At 40.3% G+C, this 21,390-nt stretch overlaps 2 protein-coding genes across 4 annotated transcripts in view; both read right to left on the reverse strand.

Annotated features, from left to right (window-relative positions):
• Window positions 1-2,326: 2,326 nt before the first annotated feature.
• Window positions 2,327-12,620, reverse strand: MTERF2 (mitochondrial transcription termination factor 2). The gene is made up of 3 exons (XM_029204913.1): window positions 12,592-12,620; window positions 10,732-10,852; window positions 2,327-3,799 (listed from the first exon to the last, which is right to left on the reverse strand). Exon 3 carries the CDS (start codon window positions 3,769-3,771, stop codon window positions 2,584-2,586), a length of 1,188 nt encoding a protein of 395 aa, XP_029060746.1. The 5' UTR covers window positions 3,772-3,799; window positions 10,732-10,852; window positions 12,592-12,620; the 3' UTR covers window positions 2,327-2,583.
• CRY1 (cryptochrome circadian regulator 1) overlaps window positions 2,583-21,390 on the reverse strand; it is a 106,984-nt gene continuing 88,176 nt past the window's right edge. Inside the window, exons 11-14 of one of the 3 annotated variants that reach the window (XM_029204911.1) lie at window positions 17,753-17,824; window positions 17,574-17,677; window positions 10,732-10,852; window positions 2,583-3,799 (exon numbers count right to left, since the gene is read on the reverse strand). In XM_029204911.1, coding sequence (XP_029060744.1) covers window positions 17,574-17,677; window positions 17,753-17,824 — 176 coding nt within the window. In that variant the 3' untranslated portion in view covers window positions 2,583-3,799; window positions 10,732-10,852. Of the gene's footprint in view, window positions 3,800-10,731; window positions 10,853-16,143; window positions 16,801-17,573; window positions 17,678-17,752; window positions 17,825-21,390 lie in introns of those variants that run through there. The other 2 variants (XM_029204910.1, XM_029204912.1) reach the window with 2 other exon arrangements.

Raw genomic sequence — 21,390 nt, forward strand, 5'->3', positions numbered from 1 at the left:
CTTCGTTGCAGTATGCAGGTTTCATTGCGGTGGCTCCTCTGGTTGCAGAGCATGGGCTCTAGGCACGCAGGCTTCAGTAGTTGCGACATATCGGCTCAGTAGTTATGGCTTGTAGGCTCTAGAGCGCAGGCTCAGTAGTTGTGGCGCATGGGCTTAGTTGCTCCGCAGCATGTGGGATCTTTCTGGACCAGGGCTCTGACCCATGTCTCCTGCATTGGCAGGCGGATTCTTAGCCACTGCACCACCAGGGAAGCCCTCATCTCCTATTCTTTCAACCCACTCTAGCTGCCTTCTTGCCTTTCTCATTCCACCAGAATTACTTTTTTTTTTTAAATTTATTTATTTATTTATTTTTGGCTGAATTGGCTCTTCGTTGCTGTGCGTGGGCTTTCTCTAGTTGCGGTGAGTGGGGGCTACTCTTTTGTTGCAGTATGTGGGCTTCTCATTGCGGTGGCTTTTGTTGCAGAGCATGGGCTCTAGGCACGTGGGCTCCAGTAGTTGTGGCTCATGAGCTCGTGGCAGGCTCAGTAGTTGTGGCGCACGGGCTTAGTTGCTCCGCAGCATGTGGGATCTTCCTGGACCAGGGCTCAAACCTGTGTCCCCTGCATTGGCAGGCAGATTCTTAACCAGTGCACCACCAGGGAATCCCCCAGAATCACTCTTGATAGGGCCAACCAATGATTTCCCTTTAGCCAGATCCACTAGTCACTTCTCCTTATCTTAGTTGACCTCCCCATGGTATTCAATATTATTGAAAATGCCCTCTTTTCTTGGCAGACTTACTCTGGTCAATCCTTTCTAGGCTTGGTCAGCCACTACTCCAAATCTATCTTCTTTCTGGCAGTCTCACCCAGAGCTATAGCTTTAAATACCATAGATATGCAGATGATCCCTGATTATCTGTATGTCCAGTCCTGATTTGTCACTACTCCAGACTTCACCATTTTTCTATTTGAAATCTCTGCTCAGATTCTTGTAGGCATCTCAAAATTGACATCTAACATAAGAACTACCAAGGTGACCATATAATGTGTAATGTATTCCAAACTGAGATACTTTTGAGGGTGAAAGCACTGCTGATAATTTCGTCAGCATAAACTAAAATCTGCCAAAGGGTTTCCCATCACATTTAGAATGAGATCCTGTTCCTTAGATGGACCTGTGATGCTCATCTTGTGTCACTCTTCCCATCACTTAACTCTGCCCCGACTATACTGGCTGCCATGCTTTCTCTTTAACAGACATTTCTGTGTGACTTTGAGTAAGTGACTTACCTTCTCTGTGCCTGAATGTCCTCATCTGTTAGAACAATAAACAGTGGTACTCAGCTCTTAGAGTTGTAAAGCACAATGTGCCCAGCACTTAGTAGGTGCTGCACAGAGATACCTTTCGCTTTCCTAACTAAGGAACTTAACAGATTGGGAGAGTGAGAGTTACCTGCATTTGCTGAATGAAGGAATAGAGTGAAGATGTGGCCTGCGTTTTTCATAATTTTTTCATCACTTAAGGCCACGCACACATAGCGCAGATGTTTGAGTGTCAAGAGTCAATTGTTTGTGTATTTGTTAAGAGTTCAAACTCCACAGCTGAAAGTGAGCCAGTCTTTATTTGCATAATATTTATCTTGGAACAAAGTTTAGAAATAGAAACTTGAAACCTAACTAAAATCAGTACCAACCATCACACACTTTACCTTTCATATTTTACAGTCAGACCTGGATTTTCAGAAAGTTTATACAAATTAGATCATTTCAAATTTAAGGAATTTTACAGAGATGTTTTCATAAAAATCCCTAAATTTGTAGTTGGTACTCTTGCACGTCAGGTAGGAGTGACTTTTCTTATGCCAACTCATAAGCAATCCTTTTTCTGTTCACAAGGTTTGAACAGAAGAGAGATCTTAGTAAATCTGGGCTCTGGCATGTGGCAGCTGGATGGCTCTCTAAGCTTGTTTCCTCATCTATAAAAAGGGGAAAGTAATAAATGCACATAAAAGTGTTTCATGAGATAAAATAGTCAATTTTAAACCACACAAATAAGCTCTAATTATTCCTTTTGATGGGCAATACTTGGTTCTCAAAGATATTCCCTTATTCCAACCTGGAGATGAAATCAACTTTCTCCACAAAAATGTATTAGAAGTTTGCTAATGTTTCACTAAACACTAAGCTACAGAATTCACACCATAGTAGAGTGATGTTTCAGAGCTGGTGGTGAGAAAGAAGGTTGGGTCTGCATCCCAGGTGAAATGTGCTATATGAGTAAAAATGTATCCATACTTTGAATGGAGTGCACTTGTCAGTTTCTTAGAAATTACTTATAAAATATCACACTGATAGACCATTTAATAATTTTTTAAAATAGCTCAAGGTCAAAATTACAAACTTTATTTAAAATAAATGCAATTTATATTTTTAAGTACAGCAATTGAGTGAGAGATTTTCTACTTAGAGGTCATTTAAACACAACTCAGAAGCTAAGTAGGTTCTTAAAATTACTGGTGCCCACAATATGCCTGAATCACTTAAGTTTTTGCTACTCGGTTTTACTCAGCACTGATAGAAAGAAGCATCAGTCAGCAAGTTACTCTTCAATATTTAATGGTGCCACAGGATTAAATAATGGCCTTCCTTTTTTGGCCTGAATCTTACCAAAGTTAGCCTCAAACTCTTTTTTTGTTCCATTTAGATATGCTAGATATCCATCCTTTATTCTATAGCCTAAGGAATTCAGTTTCCTTACCCTGTACTGTACTATTTGTGGCGTTAATTCAAGAACCTTTGGCGTCTCTCTTATCTGAGCTATGGAAATTCCTTCTTTCAATAATCCCTGAATTCTCTCTTCCAAAACTGGAACGGAATAATATAAAAGGGCAGGACATTTCAAAACTAATTGCTTCAGGTCATGATCAGTACATTTAAAAGCATTTTTAGAGAAGGACATACTGTTCTGTATACTTCTTGGGCAAAGTTGAAACAGAAATCCTTTGAGTTTGGAGAGAAGTTGGAGAATTTCAAAGTTTGTAAAACCCTGCTCCTGGAGAAATTCTAGTGTTTCCTTTATAGATGCAGAAGAATTTAACAAAATAAATGGGTTTTGGCTTAATAATTTTAGTAGCCAAACTTTCATGTTGACCTCAGAGCCACCTAAATTTAGATAACTCTCTTGAAGAACATTTATCATTTGCTTATTCTTCTCAATAGGAGTGTGAAAAATATTAGGTGCAGTTGTCAAAAACCTACTAATGACCACATTTTTGAATCCCAACTCTTGAAAGAATTGAACATTCAGCTTCCGGTTTTCCTGGTCTTGAACAGTAAAGAAAGATTCTGGAAACTGTTCTATTAACTTAACTAACTCTTTCTCGTTCTTGCACACTGACTGCCAGAGTTCTCTCTGGGTGTTAACAGCAGGTGGACTGCAGATAATTGCTTCTGGGCAGTGTTCCAAGATACTGGCTACAGCAGTCTCATTGGCACCTAGCTGTTGTAAAATATTTGCAATTTCTTCAACATACGTTTCATCCTCCAGAAGTACCCATCCTTTTAATCTTCGAATTTTCCTGATGTCAACTGACAATTTATAGAGCTTTTCTACTGTCTTTTTATTTTCTCTATTTGACTGATTATCAGTTGTATAGGTGAAGGATGCTAGAAAAGGTGTGTATTTTGGAGCTGATAGCATCTTTCTGAAAGAACAGGGCCTGCAGGGCTGGGATCTCATCAGCAACTTCCACAACATGCCTGCAATCCACTGGCTAATTCCCACCATCCTGAGACTCAGAAGGTACTCATCATACCTATATCAAAGAAAATACAGGTTTTTAACATAAAGGGTGTTGACTTTCAGAATACAAACACAAATTTGAGCTGTAAGTAGTAAGCATGGAAATAAAACGGACTTAAATTAGACAACTCTTGTGGAGTATATTAAATAGAGCCTCTTAAATAATTGATGAGGTAACTGTAATACACTGCTTCACATCTTAAACTTTATAAATACATTGTCTGAGTTTTGCAACAACCTCGTGCAGTAGTTAGTTCCATTTTACAGACCAGTAGCAAAACCACAAGGAGTTCAAAGATTCACAAACCTCAAATGTTATTTTGACACACATTCCCTTTCAACTCTGATACGTTCAGGTTTAGGACACATACGCTATTTACACACACCCACTTTTTTTTGTTTTAACATTTTACATTTTCAAGCTGATGTTTAGCTGAAGCAAATACTTTTTAAGGAGGGGTGTCAACTCTAATTTTATATTTTAGAGTAAATATTCTTTTGCTAAATAACTATTATCAAAATAAGTCAGTGAATTTGTTTCCTCTAAAATGAGTGAATAAATATATGCTTTTTTATGAGAATTATGTGAAAAACTTTTTTATAAATCTAGAATTAAAATAAGTCTCAGCCAGGTAAAATGAGGAATGCCATGTGACTGCCCTAGTGAAGCCATAGAAAATCAGGTTAGCTGTGGAATGGTGACCATGGCTTATTTCACTTAGCATAATGTCTTCAAGCTTCATACATTGTGTACCATGTGTCAGGACAAATCGGTTAATTTTAATTGGTCAAAGGATCAGGGAAGTTTCCCTTTCCTTTAGGATTCCTACTGCTTTTATGCATCAGATGAGAAGATAAAAATTCATCCCTATTTGCTTCTATATTTTTGTTTGAAATTTATTTTTCAGTCCCTGTTTTTTTTTTTAACATCTTTATTACAGTATAATTGCTTTACAATGGTGTGTTAGTTTCTACTGTATAACAAAGTGAATCAGCTATACCTATACATACATCCCCATATCTCCTCCCTCTGGCATCTCCCTCCCACCCTCCCTATCCCACCCCTCTAGGTGGACAAAAAGCACCAGACTGATCTCCCTGTGCTATGCAGCTGCTTCCCACTAGCTATCTATTTTACATTTGGTAGTGTATATAAGTCCATGCCACTCTCTCACTTCATCCCAGCTTACCCTTCCCACTCCCCGTTTCCTCAAGTCCATTTTCTGTGTCTGTGTCTTCATTCCTGTCCTGCCCCTAGGTTCTTCAGAACCATTTTTTTTCTTTCTTTTAGATTCCATGTATATGTGTTAGCATATGGTATTTGTTTTTCTCTTTCTGACTTACTTCACTCTGTATGACAGTCTCTGGGTCCATCCACCTCGCTACAAATAACTCAGTTTCGTTTCTTTTTATGGCTGAGTAATATTCCATTGTATATATGTGCCACATCTTCTTTATCCATTCATCTGTCAGTGGACACTTAGGTTGCTTCCATGTCCTTGCTATTGTAAATAGAGCTGAAATGAACATTGTGGTACATGACTCTTTCTGAATTATGGTTTTCTCAGGGTATATGCCCAGTAGTGGGATTGCTGGGACGTATGGTACTTCTATTTTTAGTTTTTTGAGGAACCTCCATACTGTTCTCCATAGCGGCTGTATCAATTTACATTCCCACCAACAGTGCAAGAGGGTTCCCTTTTCTCCACACCCTCTCCAGCAATTATTGTTTCTAGATTTTTTGATGATGGCCATTCTGACTGGTGTGAGGTGATACCTCATTGTAGTTTTGATTTGCATTTCTCTCATGATTAGTGATGTTGAACATCCTTCCATGTGTTTGTTGGCAATCTGTATATCTTCTTTGGAGAAATGTCTATTTAGGTCTTCTGCCCATTTTTGGATTGGGCTGTTTGTTTTTTTGATACTGAGCTCCATGAGCTGTTTGTATATTTTGGAGATTAATCCTTTGACAGCTGCTTCGTTTGCAAATATTTTCTCCCATTCTGAGGGTTGTCTTTTCGTCTTCTTTATGGTTTCCTTTGCTGTGCAAAAGCTTTTAAGTTTTATTAAGTCCCATTTTTTAATTTTTGTTTTTATTTCCGTTTCTCTAGGAGGTGGGTCAAAAAGGATCTTGCTGTGATTTATGTCACAGATTGTTCTGCCTATGTTTTCCTCTAAGAGTTTTATAGTGTCTGGCCTTACATTTAGGTCTTTAATCCATTTTGAGTTTATTTTTGTGTATGGTTTTAGGGAGTGTTCTAATTTCATTCTTTTACACGTAGCTGTCCAGTTTTCCCAGCACCACTTACTGAAGAGGCTGTCTTTTCTCCATTGTATATTCTTGCCCCCTTTATCAAAGATAAGGTGACCATATGTGCGTGGGTTTATCTCTGGGCTTTCTATCCTGTTCCAGTGATCTATATTTCTGTTTTTGTGCCAGTACCATACTGTCTTCATTACTGTAGCTTTGTAGTATAGTTTGAAGTCAGGGAGCCTGATTCTTCCAGCTCTGTTTGTCTTTCTCAAGGTTGCTTTGGCTATTCGGGGTCTTTCATGTTTCCATATAAATTGTGAAATTTTTTTGTTCTAGTGCTGTGAAAAATGCCAGTGGTAGTTTGATAGGGATTGCACTGAATCTGTAGATTGCTGTGGGTAGTAGAGTCATTTTCACAATGTTGATTCTTCCAATCCAAGAACATGGTATATCTCTCCATCTGTTTGATCATCTTTAATTTCTTTCATCATTGTCTTATAGTTTTCTGCATACAGATCTTTTGTCTCCTTAGGTAGGTTTATTCCTATGTATTTCATTCTTTTTGTTGCAGTGGTAAATGGGAGAGTTTCCTTAATTTCTCTTTCAGATTTTTCATCATTAGGGTATAGGAATGAAAGAGATTTCTGTGCATTACTTTTGTATCGTGCTACTTCACCAGATTCATTGATTAGCTCTAGTAGTTTTCTGGTGGCATCTTTAGGATTCTGTATGTATAGTATCATGTCATCTGCAAACAGTGACAGTTTTACTTCTTCCTTTCCGATTTGGATTCCTTTTACTTCTTTTTCTTCTCTGATTGCTGTGGCTAAAACTTCCAAAACTATGTTGAATAATAGTGGTGACAGTGGGCAACCTTGTCTTGTTCCTGGTATTAGTGGAAATGGTTTCAGTTTTTACCATTGAGAACGACGTTGGCTGTGGGTTTGTCATAAATGGCCTTTATTATGTTGAGGTAAGTTCCCTTATATGGCTACTTTCTGGAGAGTTTTTATCAAAAAATGGGTGTTGAATTTTGTCGAAAACTTCTTCTGCATCTATTGAGATGATCATATGGCTTTTCTCCTTCAATTTGTTAATATGATTTATCACATTGACTGATTTGCATATATTGAAGAATCGTTGCAATCCCACTTGATCATGGTGTATGATCCTTTAAATGTGCTGTTGGATTCTGTTTGCTGGTATTTTGTTGAGGATTTTTGCATCTACGTTCATCAGTGATATTGGCCTGTAGTTTTCTTTCTTTGTGATATCTTTGTCTGGTTTTCATACCAGGGTGATGGTGGCTTTGTAGAATGAGTTTGGGAGTGTTCCTCCCTCTGCTATATTTTGGAAGAGTTTGAGAAGGATAGGTGTCAGCTCTTCTCTAAATGTTTGATAGAATTCGCCTGTGAAGCCATCTGGTCCCAGGCTTTTGTCTGCTGGAAGATTTTAAATCACAGTTTCAATTTCAGTGCTTGTGATAGGTCTGTTTATATTTTCTATTTCTTCCTGGTTCAGTCTCAGAAGGCTGTGCTTTTCTAAGAATTTGTCCATTTCTTCCAGGTTGTCCGTTTTATTGGCATATAATTGTTTATAGTAATCTCTCATGATCCTTTTTATTTCTGCATTGTCAGTTGTTACTTCTCCTTTTTCATTTCTAATTCTGTTGATTTGAGCCTTCTCCCTTTTTTTTTTGATGAATCTGGCTAATGGTTTATCAATTTTGGTTATTTTCTCAAAGAACCAGCTTTTAGTTTTATTGATCTTTGCTATCGTTTCCTTCATTTCTTTTTCATTTATTTCTGATCTGATCTGTATGATTTCTTTCCTTTTGCTAACTTTGGGGGTTTTTTGTTTTTCTTTCTCCAATTGCTTTAGGTGTAAGGTTAGGTTGTTTATTTGAGATGTTTCTTGTTTCTTTCTCTGTTTTTGGCTGCTTTGGGTCTTCGCTGCGTGCCAGCTTTTTCCAGTGTGGCAAGCGGGGGCTACTCTTCATTGCGGTGGGCGGGCTTCTCATTGCGGTGGCTTCTCTGGTCATGAAGCATGGACTCTAGGCGCGTGGGATTCAGTAGTTGTAGCTTGCAGGCTCTAGAGAGCAGGCTTAGTAGTTGTGGCGCACAGGCTTATTTGCTCTGCAGCATGTGGGGGTCTTCCTGAACCAGGGCTCAAACCCGTGTCCCCTGGATTGGCAGGCAGATTCTTAACCACTGCGCTACCAGGGAAGTCCCATTTCTTGTTTCTTGAGGTAGGATTGTATTGCTATAACCTTCCCTCTTAGAACTGCTTTTGCTGGATCCCACAGGTCTTGGGGTCATTATGTTTTCATTGTCATTTATTTCTAGGTATTTTTTTGATGTTCTCTTTGATTTCTTCAGTGATCTCTTCATTATTTAGTTGTATATTATTTAGCCTCCCATGTGTTTGTATCTTTTACAGATTTTTTCCTGTAATTGATATCTAGTCTCAGCATTGTGGTCAGAAAAGATACTTGATACGATTTCAATTTTCTTAAATATACCAAGGCTTGATTTGTGACCCAAGATATGATCTACCCTGGAGAATGTTCCATGTGCACTTGAGATTTAATCCACTGCTCCTGAGGCTGCTGGGAGAGACTTCCCTTTCTCTCGTTTGTTTGCACAGCTCCTGGGGTTCAGCTTTGGATTTGGCCCCGCCTCTGTGTGTAGGTCGCCTGAGGGCGTCTGTCCTTCACTCAGGACGGGGTTAAAGGAGCAGCTGCTTAGGGGGCTCTGGCTCACTCAGGCTGGGGGGGAGGGAGGGGTATGGAATGTGGGGCGGGCCTGCAGCAGCAGAGGCCGGCGTGACATTGCAACAGCCTGAAGCGTGCCATGTGTTCTCCCAGGGAAGTTGGCCCTGGATCACTGGACGCTGGCAGTGGCGGGCTGCACAGGCTCCCGGGAAGGGAGGTGTGGATAGTGACCTGTGCTCGCACGCAGGATTCTTGGTGGCTGTAGTAGCAGCCCAGCGTTTCATGCCTGTCTCTGATGTCCGTGCTGATAGCTGCGACTCGCGCCCATCTCTGGAGCTCATTTAGGCGGTGCTCTGAATCCCCTCTCTTCGCGCACCCTAAAACAATGGTCTCTTGCCTCTTAGGCAGTTCCAGACTTTTTCCCAGACTCCCTGCCGGCTAGCTGTGGCACACTAGCCCCCTTCAGGCTGTGTTCACGCAGCCAACCCCAGTCCTCTCCCTGGGATCTGAACGCCAAAGCTCGAGCCTCAGCTCCCAGCCCCCGCCCGCCCCGGCAGGTGAGTGGACAACCCTCTCAGGCTGGTGAGAGTTGGCACCGATCCTCTGTGCGGGAATCTCTCCTCTTTGTCCTCTGCACCCCTATTGCTGTGCTCTCCTCTGTGGCTCCGAAGCTCCCCCCCATGCCCACCCCCCGTCTCCACCAGTGAAGGGGCTTCCTAGTGTGTGGAAACTTTTCCTCCTTTACAGCTCCCTCCCCGAGGTGCAGATCCCATCCCTGTTCTTTTGTCTCTGTTTTTCCTTTTTTCTTTTGCCCTACCCAGGTATGTGGGGAGTTTCTTGCCTTTTGGGAAGTCTGAGGTCTTCTGCCAGCATTCAGTAGGTGTTCTGTAGGAGCTGTTCCACATGTAGATGTAGTTTTGATGTATTTGTGGGGAGGAAGGTGATCTCCACGTCTTACTCCTCTGCCACATTGAAGGCACCTGACCTTTGTTTGAATTTTAAAAGCTAGCTCCTTTAATTCATTTGAAATTTCTGATTGTGAGCTAAGAATGTAAATAGATTTTATCAATAGGTTAGCTATCTCTAAGCACCATGTTTGAACAATCCTTTCCTTCCCCATGATTTGTGATGCCTCCTTTGTTATACTGTATTTAATGTAGTTTCTGTTTCTAGCTAGCCTCTGTCCTCACTCCCCTACTATTTTTGCCATTCCCTGAATGAGCCAGGTGGCTAATTTCCGGCCTTTGCTGTATACTTGGCTCCCTCTGCCAGACCATCCTAAAACAATCTCTGGTCAACTCACTCTTTCACATCCCCCAAGAACTATGTCAAATCTTCTCAACTCAGACCTCCAGCTTCCCCTGACACCCATTCTCTCCTTCACTCTCAACCAATATCCTTGCCTCTAACTTGTACAAAGAAAGGAGTGCAATTCATCATACCAAACATAAACCTTCTGCTATCTCCCCTTCCCTACAATGACTCTTTCATCATGCAGGGTAATTCCTGCTCCTGTGCTGATCCCAGCCTCTCTGGCCTGAAGTGTCTAGAGCCCTTCTTTCTCATGTATTCACTCCTTCAGCTGCATCCTCCTCTCTGAGGTTCCCACCCTTCACCTCAGTGGCTCTTTCTCTCACTGCCCCTCCAACTAAAATCCCATTTTTCTCTTCCCCTCAGGTTAATTCTTGCAGCTCCTTCTTTCTTTCCATTTCCTCTCTTCCTATGTATACAACTTCCCATAAAGACAACTTTCATGTGATTAAAGCCAATGAGTAGTTTTAGTTCCTCCCTCTTTTGACACCGGCAGTTTTCAGCATAGGTGACCACTTTCTCTGTGAAATACTCATACCTGACTTCCAAAACCTCCCACTCCCCTGGTTCTCCTCCTTCCTTCCTACACTCCTGACTGTCCTTTAGTTGTCTCCTCTGCAGGCTCATCTTCAAGGCTTGGTTCTAGGCCCTCTCCTCTTCTTACCTTCGAGTTTCTCCCCAGAGATCCTGTCCTCATCCGGGCCTTCTTAATCCACTTGGGCTTCTTTCCAGCTTCTTCTCAAAATGTGATCTTGTCACCTCCCTGCAATAACTTTTCGATGGCACTTTAGGATAAAGACACAAAGTAAAAAAGCCTTACCATGGCCTGCAAGGCCTCTTTGTCTTAGGCTTTGTCACCACCCAAATCTCCTGTCCCCCTCTACCTACACCAGCTGCACCAGCTTCCTTTCTGCCCCTGGTGCTTTACCTGTTCCCATCACTGGGTCTCTGAAGACTGAGGGCTACCCCCCATGCCCGCAATGCTCCTAACTCCTAGGTCTAAGTGTCACTTTCTCAGGGAAAGTTCCCTGCCCTTCATGAATAGATGAGGCTTCCTGTCCCCCTGACAGGCTCTCTTATCACCATGGACTGTTCCTATGTGCCACTTGTCATAGCTGCAGCTGTTCATGAGTGGTTTCTGTCTCACCCTCCATGAGGGCAGAAATGTTTACTGCCATGTTCCAATGAATTGCTTCCCTACCTTTCACCTGGCTGGCACTGCTGACTCTAGGAGGCATTCCTGGGCAGGTGACTTTCATGTGTGCTCTTCCACAGCACCCTGCTCTTGACCCTACTGTGGCACTTATACTCCTGTAAGTTCTTCATTCATTTAACCAGTTTTTTTTGTTTTTGTTTGTTTGGCTCATTCTGTGTGTCAGGCGTTATGCTAGATACTAGCTTTTCTGCTAGAATGTTTCTTCATACCTTTGAATCACAGACCCACCAGAGAACACAGTGTGAGCCACACTCCCTCTCTTTTCCAGAAAAGGACCCATACTCACATCTTGCAAAAGACTTTAGCAGGGTTCATGAGCACCCTGCAGTCTATGAACAACCTGCACCAGATTGCAAGCACCTGGAAAGCAGGGTCTGCGTGCTCTTCTACTTTATCCTCTGTACCCAGCAAAGAACTTGGTCCACAGAAACAAAATCAGTATCTGTCAACTGAAACTCAATGACAAACCAAGTTCACTACAACTTAATGTAGTGGGTAAAGCTGTGGGCTGCCTGGGCTTAATTCCTGGTCATTAGTTGTGCTGTGACTTGAGGAAGTCACTTCACCTCTCTGTGCCTCAGTTTAAGCACCAGGAAAATGGCATCACTAGGTGTTCGTGAAGATTACATCCTGGGTGATTGTGAAGGTTAAATTAATACCATAAATGACAAAGCATTCAGAAACTCATTAAACCATCACAGCAACCCATTTTAAAGATGAGTTAACAGATGCACGTAAAGTAGCCCAAGGTTGGTCAGCTAATAAAGGGCAGACCTTGGATTCAAACCCAACAGCTTAGCTGAGTCCTGCTCTTAGCCCTGTGCTCTGCACATAGCAATGATCCAGGTAAATGTTTTCTAAATCACAACGTGGTTTATTTTCTGATACTTGATGTTTCTTAAGCGTTTTTGAGGAGTGAAACCCACTTCTGTAATATGCACAATTTTCATAACACGGTTCCCTCGACGAACACCGGTAATTCAGTTCTACTTTTATAACATGTACGACCTGCTGACAATTTCAAATTAACCCCAATGTTTGTAAGAAAGGAAAAACGAGGGCCCAAAGCAGAGGATACTGGGGAGCGATCGAAAGCCGCACATCCATCATGTGGGGCCTGCGCTCATATCCAGAGAAACTTCCGACCTGCGGCGCCCCAGCGTCCACCCAGCTCCCGAGCCAGCCAGGCGGAGCTGAGCAGCTGGCGGGAAGTCTGGCTTCACGGTGGGCAGCTCCTGACTCCAGCCTCTCGGCCGCTGTGCGGCCGGAGACGATCACCCCCAGGGGCGCAGGACCGGGGCGACTCACCTGTCGGCGTCTACTCTGCACAAGGCGCGAGTTCCGGGTCTCTGGCTCCGTCCTCCCCCCCTCCCCAGGCCAAGGCTCCCCGCAGCCTGGCGTCCTCCCGAGGCCTGGGAACAGGGGCCAGGGTCCCAAGCCGCCAGCCAATTCCCCTCAGCAGCTCCGGCCCCGCTTCGCGGAACCCACAGACACGCCCTAGAGTTCCTAACGCAGCCAATCAGGGCGCGGGGCGCAGGCTACGTGACCCTCCTGACGCGGCGGGGCGGGGCCGGGCGGAGCGGAGGGGACCTGCAGAGTTGGGCCAGCGTGCGAGTCGGCTGTTCGGGGAACAGCGCCTCTGGCCGGCAACTATTGCTTCCGGCATTTTCTCACCCTTTCCCTCCCAGTATTTTAGAGAACTTGGAGTTTCAGTCCTTTTGTCCCTTGGGGAGTGTCACTAGCCCGGGAGAAAAAAAGGGTAGAAATAACTCAAACCGCTATATCTTTAAGCTATATCTTTAAGCTACAGCCATTCAGAATTCCCAAAATTAGTCGATAGGTAAAGAACTAAGTTACAAAAGAAACGTAGTTTAAAAAATCCCGAAACTTCTCTGGTACATATCTAGCTTTCCTGCCCCCTCCCCACCCCAATCCAGCAGTCAGCTACAGTGTCTGATGCGTCTTTAACAGCCTCCCTCCTGCCGCTTTCACCCGAATACTCACCTTTTCTGATAAACTGCTAGGTGCTTTACATTCTAATTATTACCTGTGATGCCAACCTCATAGACTAACAAATTTCTCCTTAAAGCCAGGCTCAATGTCTGTCCCATTTATTCTCATATTTATCCATACACATATTTATGGCACGCCTGTTAAAGTGTCAAGCATGTGAAGCTGCAATGACAAAACAGCGGTGCACAAGACAAGAGGGAATAAAGTACATTCCCTATCCTGATGAGGTTTACATTCTAGTGGAGAACAAAGACATTAACAACCAATGACATGATTAATCACAACTAGAGTTGAATGTTTCCAAGGACAGGGTGCCCTGACTGGCCTAGCTGTCCCATGCTGGGTGGGGAGCTGGGGGTCAGGAAAGCTGTGATTTTCCCAGCCTGTATGTAGTCCCCTCACTTTGCGTATTTCATAGTATACAGTGCACAGTTCTAACACCTTAACGCGCAGCACTGTAATTCTTCAAGATGGTCCTCTCTCCTTGTGGAGTGTCCTTGTAGATACTGATGAATTAATTTTCCTATGAACAGTGCTTGGCACATGGTAGGGACTCAGGAAATGCTAACCAAATCTTTGAGTCTAGCCTTATTACCCAGTTTGTGCTCAATGGCTTTGTTGAGAGGGACTGACAAGTTGCACTTTAATTCCACAGAGTAGCAGCAAGAATCCTGGCTCCTTGTCTCTAGGTCAACTTTGATCTCCAGGATATTCTAGAATTAACTGGGTGGCTAATGTATGTGAGGAAGGGGAGTGTTTGCCCAGTAACCCTTCTCCCTCTGAGTTACCCATATACAAAACCCCCATTATTCATGGCTTTATCACACTCTTTTTCCTGAAATACAAGGATTTGGGGTCCAGACTAACCAAAGTGTGTCACCTGCATCTAGGAAAAGGGAATTAAAGTAGGATACAGAAAAGAGAAGGATGTTAAGGAATGTAAACTAGGGCCTTAGAACTGCATGCGGCAGTCACTGGTCAGGAGGGAGGGAGCAGAGATGTGCATTAAGGTGCTAGCAGCTTATATCAGGGCTCCACATAATTGTATGAGGAATGACAATACATATAACCCTGTGCATTGTAATCACACTTGAAATTGACCAACTTATGCCAGTTGTCTTAAATAAATGCTACCCAAAGTTTTTTCCATCCTAGTTTAAAGAGTTCATTTCTAGAACCATACAATCAGAAAAACACTTGGATGGAGAAACGGGGGTTCAAAGAACCTAGAACCTAGTATTAGGCATATTACCTACAAGAAAATTACAAACATATGTTTGAAATTGTGGGAAGATCCTGAAGTTTCTAGTACACAAGAGATGGTTAAAAGTAATATTGCTATCAGTCTTTTATACCCCAAATTAGTAACTGTTTTAAGTGAATGTGAAAAACTTAAAAACGTAGTTCCCTCAATTCAGTTTTTCCAAGTTTCTAAGCACAGTTTTTGGTAATAAGAGTTCAAGAAGTATCTGCTGAATGAACAAAATGTCTTAAAATCCCTCAACCACCTGTAGGGTTTTTAGAACACTAACCCTTCCAGTTAGGGGGACAACACTGTATTTAAACATAGTGCATTTGCTCAGTTGGAGCACATTGATTGATACCTCTCTTTCCCTTTTGGTGATTTTTTTGTTTTAGTCACAATTTAGACCAAACTGAAAAAAGCTTTCCCCACCCCACCCCCCAAACATATGAAAATCCTTCTACATTTAAAAGTAAAATATCAGTGCCTATGTTGAAATAGTGTTCTTTTACTAAAATACTGATTTATTCATATGAAAACTGCATCTTTTATTCCCCAAATGGTGATGGTAAATTCCAAGTCAATGAATTTCTCAATTCTGTATAGTACAATCAGCTCCAAAGAGCAGGATGTAAAGTACAGGTGTGAAAAACAAAATATTACTCCTTATTAACAGTGATAAAAGAAGATAAGGCAGTTTTTTCTTTCATTTTCTTTCTTTCATCTCATTTCTTTCTCAGTAATGAATTTATTGATCAGTATTAATTCATTATCCAGGATACTTTTTAAAATGTGTATCATCTAAAAATAAAAATGATTGTTTCTGGATTTCTGACTCAAATTTATTTTGAGTTACCTTTAAATACAATTACCACACTGAACATCACTAATAAAGATGGGAAAACAAAAGCCAATGGTTATAATTCCAAATGGTAAGAACTGGCCTACTGGAGAACAGTAAAGGGATAATAATAATGATAACAATAATGGCAGCTAACCAGAGCTGCAGTGGGCAGTTATGCAGACTATGCACTGCACATTCCAGGGAGCTAGCTACACAGAACAGCAATCCTGTAGCTAATATTTACTGAGCATCCTACCACATGCCAGGCACTGTTATGAGCATTTCATATGTAGTATGAAGCAGATACTACTCTCATCCTCACTTTTTATAGAAGAGAAAAAAGAAGGCACAAAAGGTTAATAATTGCCCAAGATCTCAAAGCTAATGAGTGACAGAGCCAGGCATTTGACTCCAGGGCCCACACTCTTAACTGCTACCCCATACTGACTAACTCAGAGTTATAAGCCCAATTACTTGAAAAAAATCTCTTTGGTTTTAAATCTTTCTTATAGATAACTTTATTTTTAAAAGTACGAAGTATTTGGAAGATAGTATTCTTACTTGGAATAATTTTGAAAAGTATTTTACTAAATATATATTAGCTATTTCTTCATTCAGAATGGTGACATGTAGTTTACAGAATCTGTCTCTAATTTGTGATCACATCTCACATACCAATGCTCTCCCCCTTACCTAAAACAAACAAAAAATTTTTAAAAAAGGAAAGGAAAAAAAAAAAAGCAACCACCAAGTACACAGGATTCCATATATGCATATACTTTAATAACAAAGTCACTTTAGCTGTAACTGAACAAAGAAAGGGAGACAAGAAGAACTTAACACATGATACTATGATATCCACAACTTTGGGTCAAAACAGGCATACATGAAGCTTTAAAATATATATTGTCTATGTTAATGGAGGCTACAACTACCAATTTTGATTACACATGTTTTCTGAAACATTATTGTCAAAGAGTTCAAAGTTAGACCAAATAATGATGTCAAGAAAAATTCTGTCTTAAAATTTTAACAAAGTCTTTTAAGAAAGTCTAAAATCCTATATTCTCACATTGACTCTCAAAACTTTGATTTTTGTATCAGAATATCAGTTTGCCACTTTAATTTTTACCATACATGAAAGATTATCAAAAATATATTGATGGGTCTATACTAATTGTGACTATTCATATTTACATTAAGCAAATTCTTTTACCAAGTTCTTTATATACAAATTACCATTTGTCCTATGTCAAATTCATTAAAAAGTTAAAAACTACAGAAATGTTATTAGAAATAATGCATTTCAATATGTAACTGTTTTCCATTAATGAAGAACATTTTAAAATAATTTAACTGAAAAAGTACTGAACTGCCCACCAATTTCTGCTGCAACGGTATTCCTTCTGAATGTTTTCTGTGATTTAAGGAAAAAAAAAAAAACTGGGTAAAGCTTGATTGCAAGGAATGACAAAAATCTGATGACTGTTTATTGATCTTCAAGAAATTTACAGACTAATTATATTGGTATTAAAAATAGCAATGATTTTAAAAACGTAAACAGTTCAAGATAACTGAAGAAACAGAAGTCTTTAAAAACTGGCAAATGCACTATATGAATACTTTTCATATAAATTTAAATCACAAAATAGTATCCCATAGCCAGTTGAACTGAATACAGGCATGGCTTTCTGACACTTCCAAAAAGGGCCAACATTTTAAAAAAACTTAAACTATTCCCAAACTGGAAATAATTTAGATTTTAGAAGTATCACAATAAATAAAAGAAATTTATAAAATCAAGAGAAGATTTGGGGAAATTTTCATAAGGGGATTATATTAATACCACTAAAATAAAAAAGTCACTTTAATTGTTTTAGACTCCTGGTCACACAGGAAGGAAATGAAAAGGATGGCTTTTTCCGAGGAAAAACCTGAGCATGACATCATAAGCTTTTCAAATTTGAAGATCATCAGTTCAGATGACCATAAAACTGAGTACAGCACTTTGTCCACTACAGATACATTTCTCTTGTCTAAGAATTAACTGATTTTGTAACAATCACTGAAAAATTTATGCCTCAGATTCTCTGGTTTGAAAATAGAGATTAGCTCCATTTTGGAAATTATATTAATTTATGTTGATTATACACTCCGCTAAAGCAAGAAATAAAGCTCTAAAATATTTACCTAGTTAGTGCTCTGTCTCTGGACTTTAGGACCAATACTCTGTGTGTCCTCTTCCTGACTAGGACGTTTCCCACTGCTGAGGCCAGTGCACGTGGAGCTTCTTCCTACACATTTAAAAAAATGTATGTTTAAGATAAGAAAGGTGAGAAGAAGAGTATGCTCGAATGCTACATTCTTACCTTGCTTTAATAGGTGAGTTTGCTGACTATCTCCATGAGCATAATGTAAAATACCACTCCCTGGAGTGCAACCTGTTAGTATGTTAAACATAGTAAAATTACTTAAACTAATTTCAAGTTGTATGTATTACGATTACAAATCTAATTTTTTGTATTTGTATTGTGCGTTTTAGGATTAATCCACAACCCTTCATATGAACCAAAACTCATACCCAAATCAGGAAAACTTAACTTGTCCTTAAATTTAGGGTCATAGAAATATTGACTGTTCAAGGGCAAAATCACTGATAATCATTTTCTAAAAAACACTTCTTTACTGGATGAGAATTAGACACTTGATCATGAAGTCAAAACATAGGGCATCAGTGAGATATACATCCTTCCTTCACCTCCTCCTCCCTCAGCACCTATCTAAAACATATGTCCTTGGAGATACAGTAAGGGAATACGGTCCTGCCAGATGAGAGTTAAACAAAGGAGCAGTTACCTAGCCTGTAAAATTGTATCAACTCTCCTAAAAAGAAAAAATGTTATAGGAGAATGGGTTAGCACAGAAAAGTAGATTCTAGAGAAAACATTATGGAAAAATATGAGGATCCTACCCCTAGGAGTGGTTGCATGATGGCCCGAACAAGACAATCTACTTATTTTTAGTGTAACTTCATACTTATCACATTTCTCTGGATAAAGAATTCAGCTTTTCGGGTACTCAAAATTGGGAAAGTGAATGCCCTGATCAAGGATGAGGACTTCTGGAAAGGAATATTTCCACCATAAGCTAATAAACTAATGTTCCTTGTTGATATTTTAATTCATATGATTTTAAAATTTCTAGTCTGTCATCCACAGAATGGTCACCACTAATTATAGCAAACGTTCAGGGTTTAGACTTGTAAGGCTGAAGGCCAGACTCTGGACTGTGGCAAATTCACCGCTGAATGGCGCTGCTACTGGTCTTACCATCATCAGGGCTTCCCCTAGTAGCGATACTTGTCATCATGCATCTTTGCACAACTCTACTGAAATCTTCACAAAATAATGTGAAGGTACTTAATTCCACTGAATTGTATATTTAAAATGGTTAAAATGCTAAATTTTATGTTGTGCATATTTTACAGTTAAAAAAACTTCAACAAATACATTTTTCAATTATCGTATTTATTTGATTTTTATTGTTATTTTCTATTTTTCTGAATTTTCTAAACTGTCTATAGTGAATAGTTTTTTAAAGCAGTTTGGAGGAATAATTTATATACCATAAAATTCAACTGTTTTAAGGGTACAGTTCAATAATTTTTAGTTAATTTACAGAGTTGTGTAATCACCAGCATAATCCAGCTTTAGAACACTTTCATCACATCCAAAAGATCCCTCATGTCCATTTGCTTTCATTCTCCATTCCTACCTATAAGCCTAAGGTAGGCACTAATCTAATTTCTCTTTTAAAAACATGACTTTTCTCACTAGTTCATATAAGTGGAATCATGCAGCATGTGGTCTTTTGTGTCTGGCTTCTTTAACTTAACATAATATTTTTGAGATTTATCCATGTTGTAGCATGTATCAGCATTTTGTTCCTTTTTATGAATGAATATTCCATTGTATGGATATATTCCATTTTGACTATCATGAATAAAGCTATTATAAACATTCACATATAAGTCTCTGTGTAGACATATTTTCACTTCTTTTGGATAGATACTTAGGAATGGAATTTCTGGGTTGTATGTTAAATTTATGTTTAGCTTTTAAGAAACTGCCAAACTGCTTCCCAAAATGGCTTCACTGTTTTACACCCTACCTCTCAGCAATGTATGAGCGTTCCAGTTTCTTCACATCCTCCACACACTTGTTACTGTCTGTCTTTTTTATTTCAACCACTCTAGTGGTTATAGGGTGACCAACTCATCCCAGTTTGGGACTCTTCAAGTGTTAGCATGGAAAGTCCTGTGTCCCAAGAAACTCCTCAATGCCAGGCAATCAGTGATAACTGGTCACCCTAAGTAGGTGTGAAGTCCTATCTCTTAGTAGTTTTAATTTGCATTTCCCCAATAACTAATAATGCTGAACAGGTATTTTATAATAGAAAAAATTTTAGTAGTCTGCTTTATTATAAGAACAAAAATAACCTCAAGACATCTATGTATGTTAGTTTATTCCTTTCCTGAGCACAAAAAGTCTACAAAAATGAGAGGACAAAAATGCAGTTTCTGTTGCAGAGATTAAGAATTTTTGCACAGTCATTAAAAAACTTAAATCATAAAGAATCTTGCCCTTTGAAATGCCTTTAAGACACTGTAAATAAAAGCCTACGAATAGGGTAAGTATGGGGCATTAAGGGATACGCTTCCGAAGTATAGTCCTTTCTAGCATTTAAAAAAATTTTTTAATTTATTTTTTGGCTGCGTTGGGTCTTCATTGCTGCGCACAGGCTTTCTCTAGTTGCGGTGAGCTCGAGTTACTCTTTGTTGCAGTGCGTGGGCTTCTCGTTGCGGTGGCTTCTCTTGTTGTGAAGCACTGGCTCTAGGTGTGCCGGTTTCTGTAGTTGCAGCACGCAGGCTCAGTAGTTGCAGCATGCAGGCTCTAGGGCATGCGGGCTTCAGTAGTTGTGGCGTGTGGGCTTGGCTGCTCTGTGGTATGTGGGATCTTCCTGGACCAAGGATCGAACCCATGTCCCCTGCATTGGCAGACAGATTCTTAACCACTGCGCCACCAGGGAAGTCCCCATGTAAGTCCTTTCAAATGGAACAGAAACCTGAAGGGAGAAATTCTTAACAGCATAGTATCCTAAGGATCTTGCCATAATCACTCCCATTTTCAGGTCTACAATGCTCTCTCCTTCATCTGCCTACTTAAATGCTACCCACCCCACCATCTTCTTCTTTTTTAAAAAAAGTTTTTATTTATTTATTTATTTTTGGCTGCATTGGGTCTTTGTTGCTGTGTGCGGGCTTTCTCTAGCTGTGGTGAGTGGGGGATGCTCTTCATTGTGGCCCATGGGCTTCTCATTGCGGTGGCTTCTCTTGTTGTGGAGCACGGGCTCTAGGCACGTGGGCTTCTGTAGTTGTGGCACACGGGCTCAGTAGTTGTGGCTCACGGGCTCCAGAGCACAGGCTCAGTAATTGTGGCGCACCAGCTTAGTTGTTCCGCAGCGTGTGGGATCTTCCCTGACCAGGGCTTGAACCCATGTTCCCTGCACTGGCAGGCAGATTCTTAACCACTGCACCACCAGGGAAGTCCCCCACCATCTTCTAAGAAAAGTTTCCTAGTTCCTTCAACTCCCTTTTTTCCTATTGCATGAGGAGGCAGTGTCTTACAATTTATCACTTTTTTCATTTTTTTTTTACCCCCTTCCACACCCCCATTTAGACTCTAAGCTCTATGTAGCTTTTATGTCTTCTATGTCTTTTGAAAGCCTCTAAGCACCTAGCTACAAAGTGTGTTATAGGCAAATATTTACATGATTAGACTACTTTCAAGATTTATTAATCCTATCACAAAACATCATGTTTATAAATTTGTGAAGCAAAATTATTCCAGTTTAACTTGCTAACATGATTAGTTTTGCAGATAAATACAGATTTGGACTAAGAAACAGTATGTACCATCATTATCCATTAGCTAGGTAACTGGAGTCT

This window comes from Monodon monoceros, unplaced genomic scaffold (genome assembly GCF_005190385.1).
Source record: "Monodon monoceros isolate NGI ecotype Baffin Bay Population unplaced genomic scaffold, NGI_Narwhal_1 Super_Scaffold_6, whole genome shotgun sequence".
Lineage (NCBI taxonomy): Eukaryota > Metazoa > Chordata > Mammalia > Artiodactyla > Monodontidae > Monodon > Monodon monoceros.

Excerpts from the sequence above, each read along its gene's own strand:
- MTERF2 (XM_029204913.1), bottom strand. The coding sequence starts at position 3,771 with ATGGTGGGAATTAGCCAGTGGATTGCAGGCATGTTGTGGAAGTTGCTG.